Raw genomic sequence first — 20,436 nt, 5'->3', positions numbered from 1 at the left:
GTATTTTGGAGATCTTTCCACATCAGTGCACAGAAAGCAGTCTTATTCTTCCAACCAAAACCCTTGAATGAATCAAAAAGTATATATATTTATTATATATAATACACACACACATATATTTGTCATTGTTGTAGAGATGAGATCTCACTATGTTGACCAGGCTGGTCACGAACTCCTGGTCTCAAGCAATCCTCCTACCTGGGCCTCCCAAAGTGCTGGGATTACAGGCATGAGCCAGTGTGCCCAGTCCAAATATTTTATAAAATGTTTCCTATTGATGGACAGTTCTCTGGCATTAAGTACATTCACATCGTGGGCAGCCGCCATCACCACCATCCATCTCCAAAACACTGACGGCTTCCCCACCTGAAATTCTCTACCCATTAAAGGTGACCTCCCCATTCCTCCCTTCTCCAGCTCTTGGAAATCACTGTCTGCTTTCTGTCTCCACGACATTCACTACACTAGGTATCTCATATAAGTGGAATCACATAGTATTTATTCTTTTGTGACTGTCTTATCTTTCTGCTATTACAAATCATGCTCCAGTGAATTTCACTGGAGTTATTATATTGGGAGAATTTAAAGAAAAAGGATAAATTATACAGAGATTTCTGGCATAATACAGAAGGAACCAATGACTAGGGAGGGAAAGTGGGCAGCTAGGGGAGAGAAAAAGGGAAAGTTTTTAAAAAAATCCCTACTCTTTTCATACCTTTAGAATTCTGTATCTTGTTCATATATTACCTACTTTAAAATATTTGTTTAAAAATTAAAGGTAACCACTAGAAAAATATAACAGAAGATGCACAAATTCCAAGCCCTTTATTGACCCTTATCCAACAAAAATCATGTCCTGTTGTGTTGTCCATAGTCATAGAACAGAAGCTGGCAGGTTGCTGGCCTGTTACACAATTCCCAGCCTCCTCTGCAATGAGGCTCGTCCATGTGGTTGAGACCCCCAGTGGCATCTGAGGGGAAGTGATGTGCCTTTTCCAGGCCAATGCCTCCCCCTCCATGCTTTCTGTCCCCTTCCTGTGAGCCAGTGCAAGGATGTGGCTGCAGCCCAGCCTCAGCCATGAAGATACCACAATGCCCAAAGACACGGTAGAGAAACCTGATGGAAGGACCTGGGTCCCTGAATAATCCTGCGGGGCAGAGCTACTTGCCCACCTGGAACTTGAGCTGTTACACAGGACAGAAATAAACTGTCTCATTTAAGCTAGTGCATTTGGGGATCTTTTTGTTACAGCAGCTAGTATCACTTTAACTAATATAACCCATTTGGGGTTACTGGAAACTGCTTCCAGTGATATCAGGAAAAGATTTCCAGGGAAGAAAGGAAGGAATGGAACCTAAAGTGGTGCTTGAGGCTCTTCTTGAGGCATCTGACAACACACCAGCCTCAGAGGTTTTGGGGTGAGGTGGGAGGAACATCTCCATTTTCAACAAAAATTCCTAGTCATGATCTGATCTTGTTTGGGCTGATCCCATCGCCAGGCCGCGGTGACAACAGTCAGGATCATGGACTTTGGCCCTCTCTCAGTCACTAACTTACATAGTCTGCCTCTGCAAATTACCTCACAGCTTAGACTTGTATTATTTTTAAAATTAGGCAGAAGCAGGGACAGGAGGTAGAAGCAAGTCTCTCCAGGGTCCCTTCCTGTCCTACGGTGTATGAGGCCAGGCCCAGCTTAGGCGGAGAACAGGACAAGGACTCAGGTCTGACTCCTTGGGTCTACGCTTTTCCCTAGGACCTGCTGGATCAAACGCTGACTTTAAGGGGTTAAATGTTGGATGCAAAAATGGCAGCAGGGAATGTACCACCCACAAGCCAAGAGCTGGTTGCTAGTTTGAAGTTTCACAAGACAGTCCTGTGAACAGATGATAGAAAAGGATCATCCTAGGATGTCAAGAGTTCGACAGGAGGTCAAATAAGATGCAGTGGACAGGCCATCCACACTGGGAATCTAGGACAGGGAGCCCGCAGCATCTTCTCACTAGACCACTGAAGCATCTCCACTTTAAACTACAATTCCTGCTTAAGACCTCATCTGGTGTGGGCTCAGTCCATCTCCTCTGTGCCTCTGCTGAGCATAAAAATATGCAGTTTTGATCCCTTGGGACCTACTGGCTCCAACAACAAATCAGTGTGGATATGAGACTTTGAACCTTGCTTGATTTCTCAACTTGGTGAATGAAGACATGGAGCAGGTGTGGAGAAGCAATCTGGGTGAGAGGTGGCTGGACAATCCCAGAAGTTGGTTAATTTCAAAAACAGCCAGCCTCTCAGCTGAACTGCCATCTGAACCTATCTGAAGTAGGGTGTAGAGTCCAAGGGAGGGGCAGAGGACACTCACCAACCGGCCTTGGCCTTCTCAGGCAGAGCGGGGCACACCCCCAACACCCAGAGGGAGGAGGAACAGCCCAGCACCACCCCCAGTCTGGCTCGCTCCCCTTCCCCTCTGCCTCCTTCCAAGCTGCTTCTCCAAACCTCCCAAGGCAGCAAAGACAGAGCCTATTTAAAACAACCTCCAGAAGGTAATTAAACAGAGCCTGAAGGGGATCCTTCTGTAAGGCAAAGAATGCCTCCATAAAACAAACAAAAAAAACTTCCTAATTTATCAGTTGGGCCAATCGCATTATACCTCACCATTAATTTTGTTGCCATGGTTACTTTCAGGTAGTATGTACCTATTGCAAGTCTATGTCGGGTGAGGGGACCCCCAATTCTACAGACTCACGAAAGAAGAGAGACTCTCCGCCTAGTTCTGCAGCATAGCACACAGCAGCAGTCACAACTTCCCTATACACACAGTTTGTTTCTATCCAGACCCGGGTTTAAATTCTAGATCTCCCGCTTGCTGGCTATGTGTTTTAGGGCAATATACTTAATCTTTCTGAGCCTCCTCTTCCTCATTTGTAATGTGAGGATGTGAATACTTCCAAGGTTATTGTGAAAATTAATAATTAATTTACTTAACAAATACTTATCGAGCATCTGCTATGTGCTGAACACTGCTCTAGGTGCTAAGGACACATCAGTGACAAAAACGGGCCAAAATCTCTGCTTCTGTTGAGTTTAGAGGGTTGCACAGACAGACGAACAATATGCAACACAAACAATAAATAAGCAAATTATCTGATATATTAGAAGGATAAGTGCTTCAGGAAACTAGGGAAAATAGAACAGAACAAGAGGATAGCAAGTGTGAGCAGGTGGCAGAGATGGAGATTACAGACTTAAGGAAGGTGGTCAGGGTGGGTCTCATTGAGGTGATATTGGAAGAAACACTGGAAGGAGAGAATGAGTCACGCAGTTATCTAGTAGGAGACAGAACAGCTACTGCAAAGGCCCTGAGGCAGAAGTGGGCCTGTCTGGTATGTTTGAGAGACAGCAAGGAGACCGGTGTGACTGGAGTGGACCAAATAGGGGAGAGCAGTAGGAGACAAGCTCAGAGAGGACTGGGGGCTTTGCAGGCCAGGTTAAGGACTATGGTTTTACTCTAAGTGCAAAAGGGAACCACTATAGTTTCTACTAGAACAGTGGTTCCCAACTTGGGGAGGGGGGGTTGGATTCTGCACCCAGAGGACATTTGGTAACATCAGAAAACATTTTTGGTTGTCATGACTGGGGAGGGGAAGCTAATGGCATCTACTGGGTTAAAGCCAGGCAGGTTGCTAAACACCCTCAGTACACTGGACAGCCCTCGCAAAAAATAATAATCTGGCTCCAAATGCCAATTGTGCCAAGTCTGAGAAACCCTGGAGCAGAGGAACAAACAATGTCCTGTATAATTTCACAGATGGCTCCATCTGCTGTATCAGCAATGGACAGAGAGGCCCAGGTAGTATGGGGAGATCATCCAGGAAGCCACTGCAGGGACCCAGCCCACAGATGCATCTACAGCACTCAGTACAACACCTAGCACATCATAGAAATGACTCAGCTCCTACTGATCACTTGCCTGTTCTGTGCTCCCAGTTAGGGCCATGCTGGGGCTGGCCCAGAAGGGCAGGGTGCTGACCAGGATCCCCAGAGCTTGATGCTAAGAGTCAGGGTAAGACTAGTAGGTCAGCCAAGCCTTCCCTTCGGCATCTGACAAACCTGCTGATGCCCACAGAAGACTTGGGGCACAAGTATTTTTAATCCTGCCTCTGGTATTTGCTCTGCTATTTTCAGCAAAGCCCAAACACAGCTGACCCCATTTCCTTTCTGCCAGAGAAGACTTGCAAGATCTCTTGCATCCCAGCAGCTCTTTCTCCTAGGCAGGTCGCAGACAGAAATCCATCCTGCATGGGGGCTCCGAGTAACCCATACATTCAGTACCCTGGGTGCAGGGTAGGCACTTAGGAAAGGCTGGCTGTTTCCCAGCCTCTGGGGAATGTGGAATGAGGGACAAGCCCCGCCATTCAGGAGCTACAGTGGTTCCCAGTAACCTGCTTACCACACTCCCCATCACTCCAGTCGCTTCCGAGCTGGTTTCTGTAATAGCACTTACTCCTCCCCAGCGCACTCTGGCACTGCCACTGACTGATCCTACCACAATACCACTGTTGTGCTACTCCCTTGCTCAACAGCTTTCAGTAGCTTCCACTTACCCCACACAACACATCCAGCATCTCTGCCTGGTTTTCAAAGACTTTCACAATCTGGCCTGTAACCTCCAGCTTCCTTCTCAGCTTTCTCTTTCTTACCTCTTTTCTCTCTGTCTCTCTCACTTACAGAAGATGCCTCTCCCATTAGACCTAAGAGGCCCAGTGTCAGATCCCTGCCCCACCACATACTAGCTATGTGACCTTAGGCAAATAATGCAACCTCTCTGAGTCTCACTGTAAAACTGGGTTGATATAGGTACCTACTGACAAGTTTATGTGAAGATTAGCTGAGATAATAAGTGGAAAGCGCTAGTACTTATGGTGCAATACCCCGCACTTCGTAAGCACACAGCAAGCGGTGGCTCGCCATGGGGAGGGGTCTTCCATATTTAGCCCCACCCACCTCCATCTACACCAAACTCTTCTGGCAAAGCCCCAGCACATACAAATGTACAGATCAGAGTCAACATTCAGAAACTTAATTGGCTGTGTCTATGCTTACATTTTTGCACACTGTGGCTTTGTTTTTTTAACTGATAGCTACAGTCCTTATTAGGGTTCCTAGCTCTTCAGATTTTCACCTGCTAAACCCAAAAGGTAAATTATACTCATTTTTATTCTGTCCTCAGAACCAGTGATTTATTAGTATAGCAATCTTTTTTTTTTTTTTTTTTTTTTTGACACCGAGTCTTGCTCTGTCACCCAGGCTGGAGTGCAGTGGTGTGATCTCGGATCACTGCAACCTCTGCCTCCCGGGTTCAAGTAATTCTCCTGTCTCAGCCTCCTGAGTAGCTGGGACTACAGGTGCATGCCACTACGCCCGGCTAATTTTTGTATTTTTGGTAGAGACGGGGTTTCACCATATTGGTCAGGCTGGTCTCGAACTCCTGATTTTAGGTGATCCACCTGTCTTGGCCTCCCAAAGTGCTAGAATTACAGATGTGAAACACCATGCTTGGCTGGTATAGAAACCTTTAAACAAGGTAATGGTCCCTGGAGGAGAGAGTAGCCACCCACAACAGAAGACCAAACCAAGGCCATCAGAAGTGAACAAACTATCAATACATTTGCGCATACCCACTGGTGAGGTGTTGTACCTGGAAGTCAGGTTAGATGACAAACTGGGTAAAAAAAGAGAGTGTCACAAGTTAATCAGCACTGCCCACAACACGAAGACAGGCCTGCAGGCCTCGGGACCCAGTTGCAGGCTTCTGGCCCGCACACCTGCAAAGGCATCAGAGCAAGCGCAGAGCCCAGATGCAAGTGAGGACACTGTCCAGACTGAGACCAAGAACCACCCGGGCCACTTCAGATGAGCAGGGTCAGCCTGGAGCAGGAACAGCCACTGTTAATTATGGATTGTCAAGCCCCCCAAGCCCTGAGCTGCCATGTCACCACTTATTCCCTCTGCTCCTGTGTCTGCGGAGGTCAGAGGAGGATGTATATTGGCTGACTGAAGCCGAGGGAGGGAAGCATTTGTGAGAGCTGGTGCAGGGGGAGCCAGGAGGTTGGGGGAAGGGAGGGAGGAGGATCTGCCTCTAGGGGGCCATAGTGGCAGGCTCACACCTAGAGCACTGTGCTACCCAGCCACCAGATGGACACTGCAGGCATCACCAACATGAGCCAGAATCGGGAAGCACAGTTAGTGCCAAGCTGCCCCTCCACCCAGTTCCCCTCCTCCCCAGCTCCCTGGAGGCACATGGGGGCTTTCAGGACAGAAAACAAAAGAGGCCCGGGAAACAGGACAGGCAGCTTTAAGCTACTGAAGGGAGCAAAGAGGAGGTAATGTGGCTTCATTCCCCACACTCTGGGAGCTGGAAGGAGTCCCAAGAGGCCAACCTCAGTAAGAAAGGGGCAGAGCGGAGCTTGGGCCAGGAGCAAACACATGGTCCAGAGGCCACAGAGGCAGGATCCAACTCTCACAGGTCTGAGAAGAACACGAAAGGGGCTGGGGACTGCTTCGGCCTGAGTAGGGTGGGGTACCAGGTCACACCATCCAGGCTCTTAGGTGCTCACTGCCAGAGAGAAGTCCCACTGCTCAGGAAAGAGGAGATCGCAGCCTGCCCTCCCAGCTGACGGCTGCCCATGACTCAGCACACAGTGCACACACCTTCAGATGGGCCCCGTGTGGGCAGGTACTGCAAGTCTGTCACTCTCCCAGGGCCCTGCACAGGAGCATCTGGCCAAGGTGCTGCTTCTGCTCACGCATTTGCCCTCTACTCCCATCACCATGCTCCAGTCTAGCATATTTGCCCATTCTCTCCTTCTGTAGGGTCTTGCTCCCTTGATCTCCAGTACAGTGTGGCCTCCTTGCCTGGACCACCCCCACCTGCTCTTCACCAGCCCTGTCAGCCCTCACATCTCAGGGCAGAAATCTCTTCCAGACACCCCGAGTCTGGGAGGGTCACCCCTTCCACGGCTCTGCCATGATATCATGTGCTTTCAGTGTCACTGCCTGGTTTCTGGTGGTGCAGACAAGAACCTCATCCAGCTTCCTACCTGCTCTATCCCCCAGGCCCTACCCTCGCTTCTGGCCCATAGTGATGGATAGAAGAGAAAAAAGGTGAGAAAAGCTATGTGTCAGCTTACGATGGCTACTATTTGACTAACAGAAGTTCCAGAATGAGAAAAAGTGATGAAAGCAATTAAAAATTTTGCCAGAGCTGAAGACAGGAGTCTTTAGATTGAAAGGGGTAATCAAGAATCCAAAATGATAAATTTTAAAAGAAACAGCATTGTGGAATTTCAGAAACAAATTTCACAGATAAAGAGAAGATCCTAAATATTTCCAAAGAAAGAAAACAGACCGCAAAGAATCAGGAATGAAACGGCATCAGGTTTTTCAACAGCTATATTGGAACCCAGAAGAAAATAGCGCAATGGTCTTCAAAAATCTGAAGGAAAATGATTGTCAACCTAGAATTTTCTCCTCAGCCAAACTGTCAATTAAGGCTGAGTGCAGAATTATAATTTTTCAGACATAAAAAGACTCAAAACTTTCTTCTCATTTACCCTTTTTCAGGAAGCGACTAGAAGAGGTGTTCCACCAAAATGATGAAATACACCAAGAAAAAGGAAGACCTGGAACTCGGAGGTAGGCCCCAGAAAGGAAAATTTCAGGAAAACAAAAAGCAACTCAAAGACAGAAATCTTCAGATTGAAAGGCGCACTGAAAATACAGTCATGCGTCACTTAACAACAGGGATATGTTCTGAGAAATGCATCATTAGGTGATTTCATCATTGTGGAAACAGCACAGAGCATCCTTACACAAACCTAGATGGGCAAGCCTGCTACACACCTAGGCTACGTGGTAGGTAGAGCCTACTGCTCCTTGGCTACAAGCCTGGGTAGTATGTTACTGTACTGAATATATAGGCAACTATAACACAATGGTAGATATTTGTGTATGTAAACGGTTTGTGTATATTTGTGTATAGACACAGTTCAGTAAAAATACGGCATAAAAGATAAACAATGGCCACCTGCATGGGGCACTTAGCATGAACGGAGCTTACGGGACTGGCAGTTGCTGTGGTGAGTCACTGAGTGTGTAGTGGGTGAATGTGAAGGCCTAGGTCATTACTATACAGTACTGTAGACTTTATAAACACTGTACATTTAAGCACACTAAATTTATTTTTTTTTTTAATTAGCCAGGTGTGGTGGTGTGTTACTCAGGGAGGCAGAGGTGGGAGGATCGCTTAAGCCCGAGAGTTTGAGGTTACAGTGAGCTACATTGCCCCACTACAGTCCAGGCCCGGGTGACAGAGCAAGACTTTGCCTCTTAAAAAAATTTCTTCAATAAAATGAACCTTAGCTTACTGTATATTTTTTACTTTATAAAATTTTAAATTTTAAATTTTAAACTCTTTTGTAATACTTAGCTTAAAACACAAACACACTGTACAGCAGTACAAAAATATTTTTCTTTATATCCTTATTCTATAAGTTTTCTATTTTAAAACTTTCAACTTTTTTTTTTTTAACTATTTAAACTCTTAAAACTAGCTAAAAACTAAGACACAAACAAACAGACTAGGCCTGCACAGGGTCAGGATCGTCAAGACAACTCCAGGCAACAGGAATTTTTCAGTTCCATTATCATCCTTTTTTTTTTTTTGGAGACAGAGTCTCACTCTGTTGCCCAGGCTGGAGTGCAGTGGCATGATCTCGATTCACTGTAACCTCTACCTCCTAGGTTCAAGTGATCGCCCTACCTCAGCCTCCCAAGGAGCTGGGATTATAAGTGTGTACCACTATGCCCGGCTAATTTTTGTATTTTTAGTAGAGACAGGGTTTCGTCAGGTTGGCCAGGGTGGTCTCGAACTCCTGACCTCAAGTGATCCGCCCGCCTTAGCCTCCCAAAGTGCTGGGATTACAGGCATGAGCCACCATGCCTGACCACCATTATCATCTTATGGAACCACTGTCATGTATGTGATCCTTCGTTGACCAAAATGTCTTTATGTGGTGCATGACTGTATTGAAAGGCCGTGGGAGGGTACAGTGAGAGTGAGAGATGGTACAAAGGAAAGTATGCCAAAGAAAAATCTGAGGTAGTTATTAACTCCAGATAAAACAAAGTTGAAAAAGAGACATAATCATGATACAACCAGTCTGACTATGCAGTAAATGTTATTTCCATAATTTTAACAACATGAAGACTGAATATGTATAGGCCCCAAAACCATGATAACTATTTCAAGAGTGGATATGGATGGGGGAAAGAAGTATGTTTAGAGGGGTGGATGATAAGAGAGCTGAATCCTCAACTACCATAATAGATAATCCAAAGGAACTAATTGAGAAATAGCAGTGTAGATAAGCATATTTGTCTGAAAGATAAAATATAAATTTCTATCTGCAGAACAGCAAAAAGTAGTTGCTCCCGGGAAACAGGCATGGAAACTGGGAAGGGATGGGGAACATATACTATTTTTCCTTGCAAGCACTATTTTATTTTATTTTATTTTTATTGATTTTTGAGATAGAGTTTTGCTTTGTTCCCTAGGCTGAATGCAGCAGCGCAGTCTTGGCTCACTGCAACCTCCCTCTCCCGGGTTCAAGTGATTATCCCGCCTCAACCTCATAAGTAGCTGGGATTACAGGCGCCCACCACCATGCCTGGCTGATTTTTTGTCTTTTAGTAAAGACAGGGTTTCATCATGTTGCCCAGGCTGGTCTCGAACTCCTGAGCTCAGGCAATCCGCCCACCTTGGCCTCCCAAAGTGCTAGGATGACAGGCGTGAGCCACCATGCCCAGCCCCTTACAAGCACTTTAGTACTATTTGACTTCTTGAATTATGCACACACGTGACTTTGAAAATGTTTAAATTAATGTTTGAAAAAGCTTTTGAAATAAAGTTTATGAACAAAAAGACAGACTTTGGCACATGAACCATCAGTCTCTGTAATCATTAACTACTACACTCCCTTATCCTCTCCAAAACAAAACACTACCTTCAACATCTCAGGTATCTCTAATGCGAGTTCCTACACGATATTAAAAAAGAATAAAACAACAGTATCCTAATCCTAATCCTCAACATCCTCCCCATCTTTCCCACCCTTAACCTGAATTTTTGAACAGCGGTATGCTGGTAAACGTTTAATAATCCATTCTCTGGAGAAAAAGTCCTGATTTGTTGCATTTGCCAACGTCTATGGTGTAAATACTCCCATCATGGCTGATTTCCCACTGCGTGGTCCGTGATTGTGGAATTGGGAAGAAATGCCCACAATCAGCTCTTGCAAGCCAGTGCAGGCTGGCTTCACCAAGCCACTGCCTTTGGACCACCCTAGCCTTGTCGGCCTCCATGCTTTCCACTGGACCCAGAGCACAGGAGAGATCTGAGCATCTTCAAAGAGCTTTTAGTCCACAGGGGTATGTACCAGCAGAAGTAGATACAGGAAAGAAGTGGTTCTGGCTGCAGGGAAGGGGTTGTGAATTTCTCACTTTCCTTCCCTTCCCCACTGGCCACGCTCCCACCTCCCACACAGTTACCTGTTCATTGGTGACTCCCGGGCGCAGAGTCCCATGCTTATAGTCCTCCAGCAGCTGCACAGCCTCTCTGAGACGTCTCTGCAGAAGAAAGAAAAGAGACATTGAGGGGCACAGATCAGGGGCTCCTGCAAATTTTTCTTTTGTGGGATTACATCAGTATCAAATACTGCCAGCGCAAGGCTTCGGGCCTGCCCTCAGTTCATGGGACACACACAAAATCATAAAGAAATACCACCTAAATGTTCTTACTTGGCAGTTTAAAAAATGAAGTACAGCTACGTGTGCTCCCATGGTCATCTCCCCAAGATATTTTGTTGAGTGAAAAAGCAAATGGCCAAGCAGTATGATGCTGTTTGTTGTACCAAATAAACAACACACACGTATCAAATAATATTTCCTATGTGAACATTTATATATGTCGATGTATCAGAAAAGCCCTAGAAGGAGAACAACCAAACTGGTGGCTGGGGTTACCTCGGGGTAGGAGGAAAGGGCCAAGACTTGGTAAGGGGTATCACAAGGAACTTTAATCTTAATGTAATGTTGAAAGCTTTTAGGCTGGGCGCGGTGGCTCACACCTGTAATCTCAGCACTTTGGGAGGCCGAGGCAGGCTCATCATGAGGCCAGGAGTTCGAGACAAGCCTGACCAACACGGTGAAACCCCGTCTCTACTAAAAATACAAAAATTAGCTGGGCATGGTGGTACATGCCTATACGCCCAGCTATTCAGAAGGCTGAGGCAGGAGAATCGCTTGAACCCAGGAGGCGGGGGTTTCAGTGAGCCTGGGGGACACCGTAAGACTCAGTCTAAAAAAAAGAAGAAAAAAAAAAAAAGGAAAGCTTTTATAAGGAGGGTTTTTTCCTTTCTTTTTTTGAGACAAGGTCTTATTTTGTCACCCGGGCTGGAGTGCAGTGGCATGATCTCAGCACACTGCAGCCTCAACAGCCCAGGCTCAAGTGATCCTCCCACCTCAGCTTCCCAAGTAGCTGGGATTATAGACACGCGCCACTGCACCTGGCTAATTTATTTTTTGTAGAGACGGGGTTTTGCCTTGTTGCTCAGGCTGGTCTCAAACTCCTGGGCTCAAGCGATCCACCTGCCTCAGCTTCCCAAAGTGCTGAGATTACAGATGTGAGCCACTGTGCCTGGCCAGGAGAACGTATTTAAGTAGCACTTATATAATTTCTTTTCAACATTTTAAAAACACTGGCAGAGATTTACCTACTAAAGTACATATGGCTACAGTAACTGATGGGGAGAAAGAGAAAAAAAGGATAAAACTGTATGATTTTTTAAGTCTAAAAGCTAAAGAGACAGTAACAGAGACAGAAGGTAGCCTTTGTCCCCACCAAAAGAGTTGTGTAAGAATGTTCATAGCAGCAGCATTTATGTAGCCCCAAACTGCAAATAATTCATTGTAGAAAGGATAAGTAAACAGCAATATATGCACACAATAACTATTATGCAGTAGTTAAAAAGTAAACTATGGGTCGGGCATGGTGGCTCGTGCCTGTATATCAGCACTTTGAGAGGCCGAGGTGGGTGGATCCCAAGGTCAGGAGTTCAAGACCAGCCTGACCAACATGATGAAACCCCGTCTCTACTAAAAATACAAAAATTAGCCGGGCATGGTGGCGCCCACCTGTAATCCCAACTACTCAGGAGACTGAGGCAGGAAAATCACTTGAACCTGGGAGGTAGAGGCTGCAGTGAGCTGAGATCACACCACTGCACTCCAGCCTGGGCGACAGAGCAAGACTCCGTCTCAGAAAAAAAAAAAAAATTTTGCCAGGCATGGTGTTGAGTGCCTGTAGTCCCAGCTACTGAGGAGGCTGAGATGGGAGGATCGATTGAACCTGGGAGGTTGAGGCTACAGTGAGGCATGACTGCACCACCACACTCCAGCCTGGGTGACAGAATGAGACCCTATCTCAAAAAACAACAGGCCAGGTGCAGTGGCCCACACCTGTAATCCCAGCACTTTGGAAGGCCAAGCAGGTGGATCACTTGAAGCCAGGAGTTTGAGACAAAACCCCCATCTCTACTAAAAATACAAAAAAAATTAGCCGGATATGTTGGTGGGCGTCTGTAGTCCCAGCTACTCAGGAAGCTAAGATATGAGAGTCGTTTGAACCTGGGAGGCAAAGGTTGCAGTGAGCTGAGATCACACCACTACACTCCAGTTTGGGTGACAGAGTGACACTGTCTCAAAAATAAACAAACAACAGCAGCAAAAAAACAATAAACAGACAACAGTGACAGAAGGAAGCTCATGTCAAGGTCCAGATGAGGGACCCAAACACTAAGGAAGCCCAGCATGGGGGAAGAAACCCAGTGAAGCTGCCGTGTTCCCCTTTTGATGGAGAGATGAGACTCGCTAGGCACAGGAGTGCAGAGACCTCAACATAAACCCCTTAGTCTAAAGGAAGGATGTAGCCTCAGGAAGGGCCCTCAGTAGGGCAGACAGGGTTTTCTGAACTGGCTGCCAGAGTGGGAAATGAACAGCTACCTCCTGTACCATGGCAGCACGAATAACTGCCAACACAGACAAACCAGCGAGGCCACCCTCAACCCCACAGGCCTGCATGTGAAGCACCCACATGTGAAACGCTGTGGTGGCCAGCACTGGTCTAAGCCAGGCCTGGCCCAAGACAGAAGCGTAGGCAGCCAGGGGGCCAGGAACACTTTTCTTACTTGGAATGACCTGAAGTCTGAAAAGTACTGTCCCTCCCCTTCCAAATACAGAAGGGTCTAGCAGCTCCTAGATTCTAAAGAGCCCCTTCCTGGATACTGTTCATTTCCAAAGTGGAGATAGCTTTGTGGGTGGTTTTTTTTTCCCCTCATTGTATAAGTAATTCATCCTGTTTAAAGAAAATATCAGGAAAAAAAGTGGAAAAGTACAAAAAGTAACCTTAAATCTGTAAACATATCCCTAAGATAACAACTCCAAAAGTGAGGATGATTTTCCTTCTAGACATAATACATTTAATCAACAAAATTGGATTGTGTTATTTGTTTTAACTTGCTTAAGGTCACACAAATAGTAAGTGGGTGATTTAGTATTTGAACCAAGTTTAGTCAGACTCTCACTCTGCACACCCCACCACACACCCCCTCAATACCACCAAAGCCTCCTAGTGATGCAGCGAGGCCCCCACCCCTAAGCCTGCCCCTCCGGACCTGGACAATGAATGCTCTACTTTCCAACGCTGAATGGTGAATGGCCCCGTGTTCTCATTATTTTTCCCACTCCAGGGATTCTCCTGAGTTCCTATAACAACCTGGCCAGATTCCATCTTACTTGACACAGTCATCAAAGGGAGCCCTCCCGCCAAAAGAATAAATTCCAAAGAGCCCTGATCTTGGCAAAGGGCATGGGTTGAGAGAGAACGAGATCCAAGGTTCCTGCAGACAAATCTGAGGGCCCAGGACTGAAGGAAGCTGGAACCTGCCTCTGAGAGCTACAGGCTGGCCTTGGACCTTATGAAACCTCTGTCAAAGGCTGAGGGGCTGGAGCTCCAGGCCTGTGGGACAGGCAAGGCGCCAGGCCACCTGTCTGGACAGGGCCCTGAGGCCTGGCTGTTCTGGGGGCTGGTGTCCCTGCTTCAGAGAAAGGGCCTATATCACAGACACTTGGGAAATGGGAGGAGAGTCTCCCTGTTCAAACCCTTCACACGCCCCTGGACTGTGAGGCTCAGCAGAAGGACCCGGGTATTTGAGGGGTGGGGAAAGCTGGGAGATTGGTGGCGGGGTGAACTCTGCAGGAAGTCTTTTCAACCAGCAACAAACAGGCACCAGCTCCTGAACACAAAGGCTGTGAGGGGCCCCGGCTGGGATTAGTGGGAGGACACAGCCCAGGCTGCTGCTTCCCAAACGCTACTCCAGCGCCAGCCTGCCAGCAAGTGTCACCATGAGAGTCCCCCCATGTATTTGAGAGGGGCGTGGTCTCCAGAAGATCCCTCTGGAGGGGTCTGCACCCAGGAGGTCAGCTCCAGCAGCACAGAATTTGAACAGAGGAGAATCCTGGCCCCAGGGGTCCTGCCTCAAGGCCCCGCCTGAGGGGAAAGGGTGGGAAGAGGGCAGGATACCCCAATGGAGGGGAATGGGGACAGAGGGGCAAGGAAGAAAAAGAGGCACAAAAAGGAAAGCTGAGGAAGAGTCATCGGAAGCAAAACTCATCTTTTCTTGGAGAGACCATGCCCTGTTCACATGGCATGTGGATAAGATTACCCCTCTGTATGTGCACACCCTAGAAACATGGGGACCATCCCCTCTCCGAGAAAACTGGGGCCAAGAGGGAAGGGTACTTCCTTGCCCAAGATCACAGAGTGGGTGAGTGACACCTAGAAATCCCAGGAAACCTCAACTCTAGTTCCGAGCCATTTCCATGAGACATCCACACAGAAGAACCTGCTGTACTCATGCCAGCAACCATCTCCCAAAGAAACCTCAGCAATGCCCAAAGCCCCCTAGAACTGATGGCCTCTGAGGCAGGGCACCCCAAGCAAAAAAAAAATGGCCTCTTTTACTCTCAAAGCTGAGTCCAGCCTAACACAGAAAAAACAAACATGCTTAGAGGAAGCAGGTACAGCTGAAACATGGGCCATTTCAGCCAAAGCAGAGAGTTTGGGAGCTCCAATGGTTATAGAACTAAAAGACTGTGGTGGGGGTGGGGAGGGATGAACTGGCAGTGGGGCATGCAGGATGGCAGGGAGGTTATGTTCCACCATGTCTTGATGGTTCAGTAGCTGACTGTTCTCACCAGGCCAATCTTGCACTGCTGAGGGCAGGGCCATGCATCCTTACCACGGCTTGACCATTACTAGAGTCACCTCCAAGCAGTGGGTCCTGGAGGCCAAAGGTAATGGTTACATGCAGGCAAAGTCCCAAGCCTTCCTCTTGTCTTCCCTCAGCCATCCCCAACTCCATGTTCCCACCCAGCAGTCCTGGAACTCCCAGAGTTCTAGCTGTCTGTGCTGCGATGGGTCCTTGGCTCCCATCAGCCAGGAACCCACCCTATGAGAGGCCCAAAGAAGGGGAACCAGGGACATGTGGCTTTCCCTGTCCTGACCTCTAGTCACCTTAGGAGGCTGAGTGAGGTAAACTGATGCAGTTCCAGCAGCATGACAGGAAAGAAACTGATCCACCTATTCCAAGAACTTTAAAAACAACCATGGCTTCCAGCCTGGCTACCCAACTCTTGGAATTTACTCTAAAACGCAAACTTAGCAAAAACTAAGTGATATGTTGGCTGGGTGCAGTGGCTCATGCCTGTAATCCAAGCACTTTGGGAAGTTGAGGCAGGCAGATCACTTGAGGTCAGGAGTTCGAGACCAGCCTGGCCAACATGGTGAAACCTCATCTCTACTAAAAATACAAAAATAAGCTGGGCATGGTGGCACACACCTGTAGTCCCAGCTGCTCGGGAGGCTCAGGCAGGAGAGTCGCTTGAACCTGGGAGGTGGAGGCTACAGTGAACCGAGATCATGCCACTGCACTCCAGCCTGGGCAATAGAGCGAGACTCCGTCTTGGGGGAAAAAAAAAAAAAGATAATATGTCTAAGACTATTTTGCCCAGGAAGATAGGAAACAACCTATCTGTTACACCAATAAGTCTAATGGTTTAATAGGATGGTTATTTATGCCACAAAACTTGATTTTTAAAAATAATAAAGACTTGGTATAGTCCCAGCTACTTGTAAGGCTGAGGTGGGAGGATCTCAAGCCTGGGAGGCTAAGGCTGCAGTGAACCATGATCACTGCCACTGCACCCCAAAAATTATTTTTAAAGTTATAAAGACTTCGAAATGAAAAGAATAAAAAAAGTTTATGTTCAATGTCATAATTGCCAAAATGTATGCAGATGGACAAGAACTTAAAGTATATAAGGGTACTGACAATATAAGGGTATGGGGATGTTTTAAATTTAAAAATTCCTTTAAAGATTTTAAAGTTACACTAACCAGCGCTGTCTAAACTACGTTTTTTCTTTTTTCTGTTTGGTTATTTTTTCCTTTTTTTTTTTTTTTCTACAATTCATTTAAATGTACATCCTCACTTGCTGCTACTGGGAGTATAAATATAAAATCTTGGGACAGGCGTGACTCACGCCTGTAATCGCAACACTTTGGAAGACCAAGGCGGATGGATCACCAGGTCAGGAGTTCAAGACTAGCCTGGCCAAGATGGTGAAACTCCATCTCTGCTAAAAATACAAAAATTAGCCAGATGTGGTGGCAGGCACCTGTAATCCCAGCTACTCAGGAGGCTGAGGCAGAGAATTGCTAGAACCTGGGAGGCGGAGGATGCAGTGAGCCAAGATTGCACAACTGCACTCCGGCCTAGGCAACACAGCGAGACTCTATCTCAAAAAATATATATATAGATATATATATGTGTGTGTGTGTGTGTATGTGTATATATATATACATATGTATATAAAATCTTGGTACAGGTTGGTATAATTTGCAGGACAATGATATGGTTTGGCTGTGTCTCCACCAAAATCTCACCCTAAATTATAATAATCCCCCCATGTCAAGGGCAGGGCCAGGTGGAAATAATTGAATTATGGGGCAATTTCCCCCATACTGTTCTCATGGTAGTGAATAAGTCTCACAAGATCTGATGGTTTTATAAATGAGAGTCCCCCTGCACAAGCTCTCTTGCCTGCCGCCATGTAAGACATGACTTTGCTCCTCCTTCACCTTCCACCATGACTGTGAGGCCTCCCCAGCCATGTGGAACTATGTGTTCATTAAACCTCTTTCCTTTATAATTACCTAGACTCAAGAGTATGTCTCCATTAGCAGCATAAGAACAAACTAATATAGTAAATTTGGAAATATTTATCTAAAGTCTTTCATCTGGATATTCCACTTCTAGAAATTTATCCAAAGGAATTAAAGGAAGTACAGTGAGATTTTTGTATGAGGATATTTACTGCAATATTATTTATGAAAAAGACTTGAAACCACCTAAATGGTCAACAAGAGTAAATAATTAAGTTATACAATAGCCATGTGATGAATTATTATGCAGTTAAACACATTTTGAAACATTTCATGACATGAAAAAATGCTCATATATTCATAGATAAAAGTATATACTCTAGGTATCATGCATACCATGGATATCCATTGCTATATAATCACGTATGACATCTATGTATCATGTATGTACACATATCATGCATATGTGCATATGATTCCCTATATTTATATAGAGATATAGATATATACATATTATATCAGTCATATCTATTTTGGTTTTTTTGTTTGTTTTTGAGACAGAGTGTCTGTCACCCAGGCTGGAGTGCAGTGATGTGATCTCAGCTCCCTGCAACCTCCACCTCCCAGGTTCAAAATTCTCGTGCCTCAGCCTCCTGAGTAGCTGGGATTACAGGCATGTGCCAACACACCCAGCTAATCTTTGTATTTTTAGTAGAGAGAGGGTTTCACCATGTTGCCCAGGCTGATCTCAAACTCCTGACCTCAGGTGATCCAGCTGCTTCAGCCTTCCAAAGTACTGGGATTATAGGTGTGAGCCACTGCACCCGGCCAGTCATCCCAATATTGTACATATACATGCACCAAAATGTTAATGTTGATTATTTCTAGCAGGTTGGATGATAAACAGTTTTTTGTTTTCTTTAGACTTTTCTATGTCTTCCAGTATTTAGGAATTACTACCAGAATCACATCACATCAGGAAACACACAATGTCAGTTTGTTTTCAATTGTTAGGGATGCTAAGTTTGGTCATCTTGCTAAAAGGTGTCCACCATTATAAATAACATTGCAATTAATATCCTTGTATATAAATCTCACTGTACTTAATTCCTTTGGATAAATTTGTGGAAGCAAGATTTCTGAATGAAAGACATTTTAAGGTTCTCCATTATAAAGGTACCCTTTCTCCTTTGTAATTGCTAAGTAATCCGCAGGGTGATACTTTGAAAGCAAATGAGCATTTGGTTTCCCAATAACATTTTACTCTTTGGAAATAGTATTTATTAATGATCTGGGACAGAATCAGTTACTTCACTGAGAGTTACTAAAGGTAAAAAGAAGAGTTTCCTCATCCACATTTTTAGTTTTACTATGTTATCTTAGACTATCTGTGCTGCTATAACAGAATGCCACAGACTAGATAATTTATAAAGAACAGAAATTTATTTCTCACAGTTCTGGAAGCTGGAAGTCCAAGACCAAGAACCAGCATTTGGTATCTGGTGAGGGCAGCATTTTTCTTAAGGGAGGAAGGCTGTTCCTCATCATGACAGAACAGCAAGAGGGCCAAACCCTGTGTGAAGCCTCTTTTATTTTTTGAGACAGGATCTTGCTCTGTCACCCAGACTGGAGTGCAGTGGTGTGATCACAGTTCACTGCAACTTCAACTTTCCAGGCTCCACCGATTTCAGTAGCTGGGACTACGGGTGCATGCCACCACACCCAGCTAATTTTTCAAAAAATTTAGCTCAAACTCCTGCACTCAAGTGATTCTTGAGCCTTGGCCTCCCAAAGTGTTGGGATTACAGCTGTAAGCCACCACACCTGGCCAGGCCTCTTTTACGAGGGCCTTAATTCCATTCATGAGGGAGGGACCCTCATGGCCTAATTGCCTCTTAAAGATCCCACCTCTTAATACTATCACATTTGGCATTAAGTTTCAACACCTGAATTTTGTATGGGACATATTTCAGCCATAGCATCTTACCGTGCCCCCACAAAATTTATGTCCTTCTCACATATATTCATTCCATCTCAGTAGCCTCAAAAGTCAGTCATTCCAGCAGCAACTCGAAAGTCTAAAGTCCAGAGTCTCCTCTAGAATCTTGTAAATTAGATATGGATGAGACCCAAAGGTGTGCTTCATCCTGAGGCCAATTTCCCTCCAGCTGTGAGCCTGTAGACTCAAACAAGGTACATGCTTCCAAAGTACAATGGTGGGACAGGTACAAGACGAATATTTATCTTCCAAAAGGGAGAAATATGAAAATAAAAATAAAAAGGAGTACCAGGTCCTCGGTAAATCTAAAATCCAACAGGGCACACAACATTTGATCTTGAAAATCATCTTTGATTCCAAGTCCTGCCTTACCAGACACACTGGGGCAGGAGTTGGGCCCCCAAGGCCTTGGACAGCCCCAACCCCATGGTTTTGCCAGACAGCCACGCTTCAGCTCTCACACACTGAGGTTGCATTCCTGCGGCTTTCCCAGGCTGGTGCTGCATGCTGGTGGCTCTATTGCTCCGGGGTTGCAGAGACAGCCCTATCCCCACAATGCCACTAAGCATTGCCCCAGTGGAAACTGCAGTGGCTCCACCCCTGCGCAACTCTCTGCCTGGGCCTCAAGGCTGTCTGCAACATCCTTTGAAATCTGGGTGGAGGTAGCGCCGCAGCCACAGCTCACACACACACCTGCAGAGTTAGCACCACATGGACGCTGCCAAGGCTTACACTTGTGCCCTCTGGAGCAGTGGCCCAAGTTGCACCTGGGTCTGCCTGAGCCACAGCTGGGGTGGCTGAGAAGCAATGTGCCAGAATACAGTGGGCAGAGACAAGGGGCAGTGAGCCCTGAAGTCCCATAGACACTCTGCACCCCTCCTTAGAAACTTCTGCCCCTAAGGCCTTGGCACTCTGGGTCTGTGATGGATGTGGCAACCTCAAAGATCTGAAATGCCTTTGGGGGTCATTCTCCCATTGTCTTAGTGAATAGCACCTGGCTTCCTTCTAGCCATACTAATCTCCTTATCAAATGGTCACTTGGCCACACTGCTGGTTTTTTCTCCTAAACATAATTTTTTATTCTTTACATGGCCAGGC

The 20,436-nt window shown here is 46.1% G+C and overlaps 1 protein-coding gene across 50 annotated transcripts in view; it reads right to left on the bottom strand.

Moving 5' to 3' along the window:
• Positions 1 to 20,436, bottom strand: part of SFXN5 (sideroflexin 5) — a 130,594-nt gene that overhangs the window by 87,750 nt on the left and 22,408 nt on the right. For 24 of the 50 annotated variants that reach the window (XR_013402694.1, XM_028832383.2, XM_077959342.1 and 21 more), the window contains one exon: positions 10,607 to 10,684. Coding sequence is in view for 33 of the 50 variants with exons in the window: in XM_077959342.1 (XP_077815468.1) it covers positions 10,607 to 10,684 (78 nt within the window). In the remaining 17 variants the exon portion in view is untranslated. Of the gene's footprint in view, positions 1 to 10,576; positions 10,685 to 11,359; positions 11,415 to 20,436 lie in introns of all 50 variants that reach the window. The other 26 variants (XM_077959348.1, XM_077959363.1, XM_077959360.1 and 23 more) reach the window with 6 other exon arrangements.

This window comes from Macaca mulatta, chromosome 13 (assembly GCF_049350105.2).
Source record: "Macaca mulatta isolate MMU2019108-1 chromosome 13, T2T-MMU8v2.0, whole genome shotgun sequence".
Lineage (NCBI taxonomy): Eukaryota > Metazoa > Chordata > Mammalia > Primates > Cercopithecidae > Macaca > Macaca mulatta.
The sequence above is the reverse complement of the archived record's forward strand: the minus strand, read 5'-3'. Positions and strand labels throughout refer to the sequence as shown.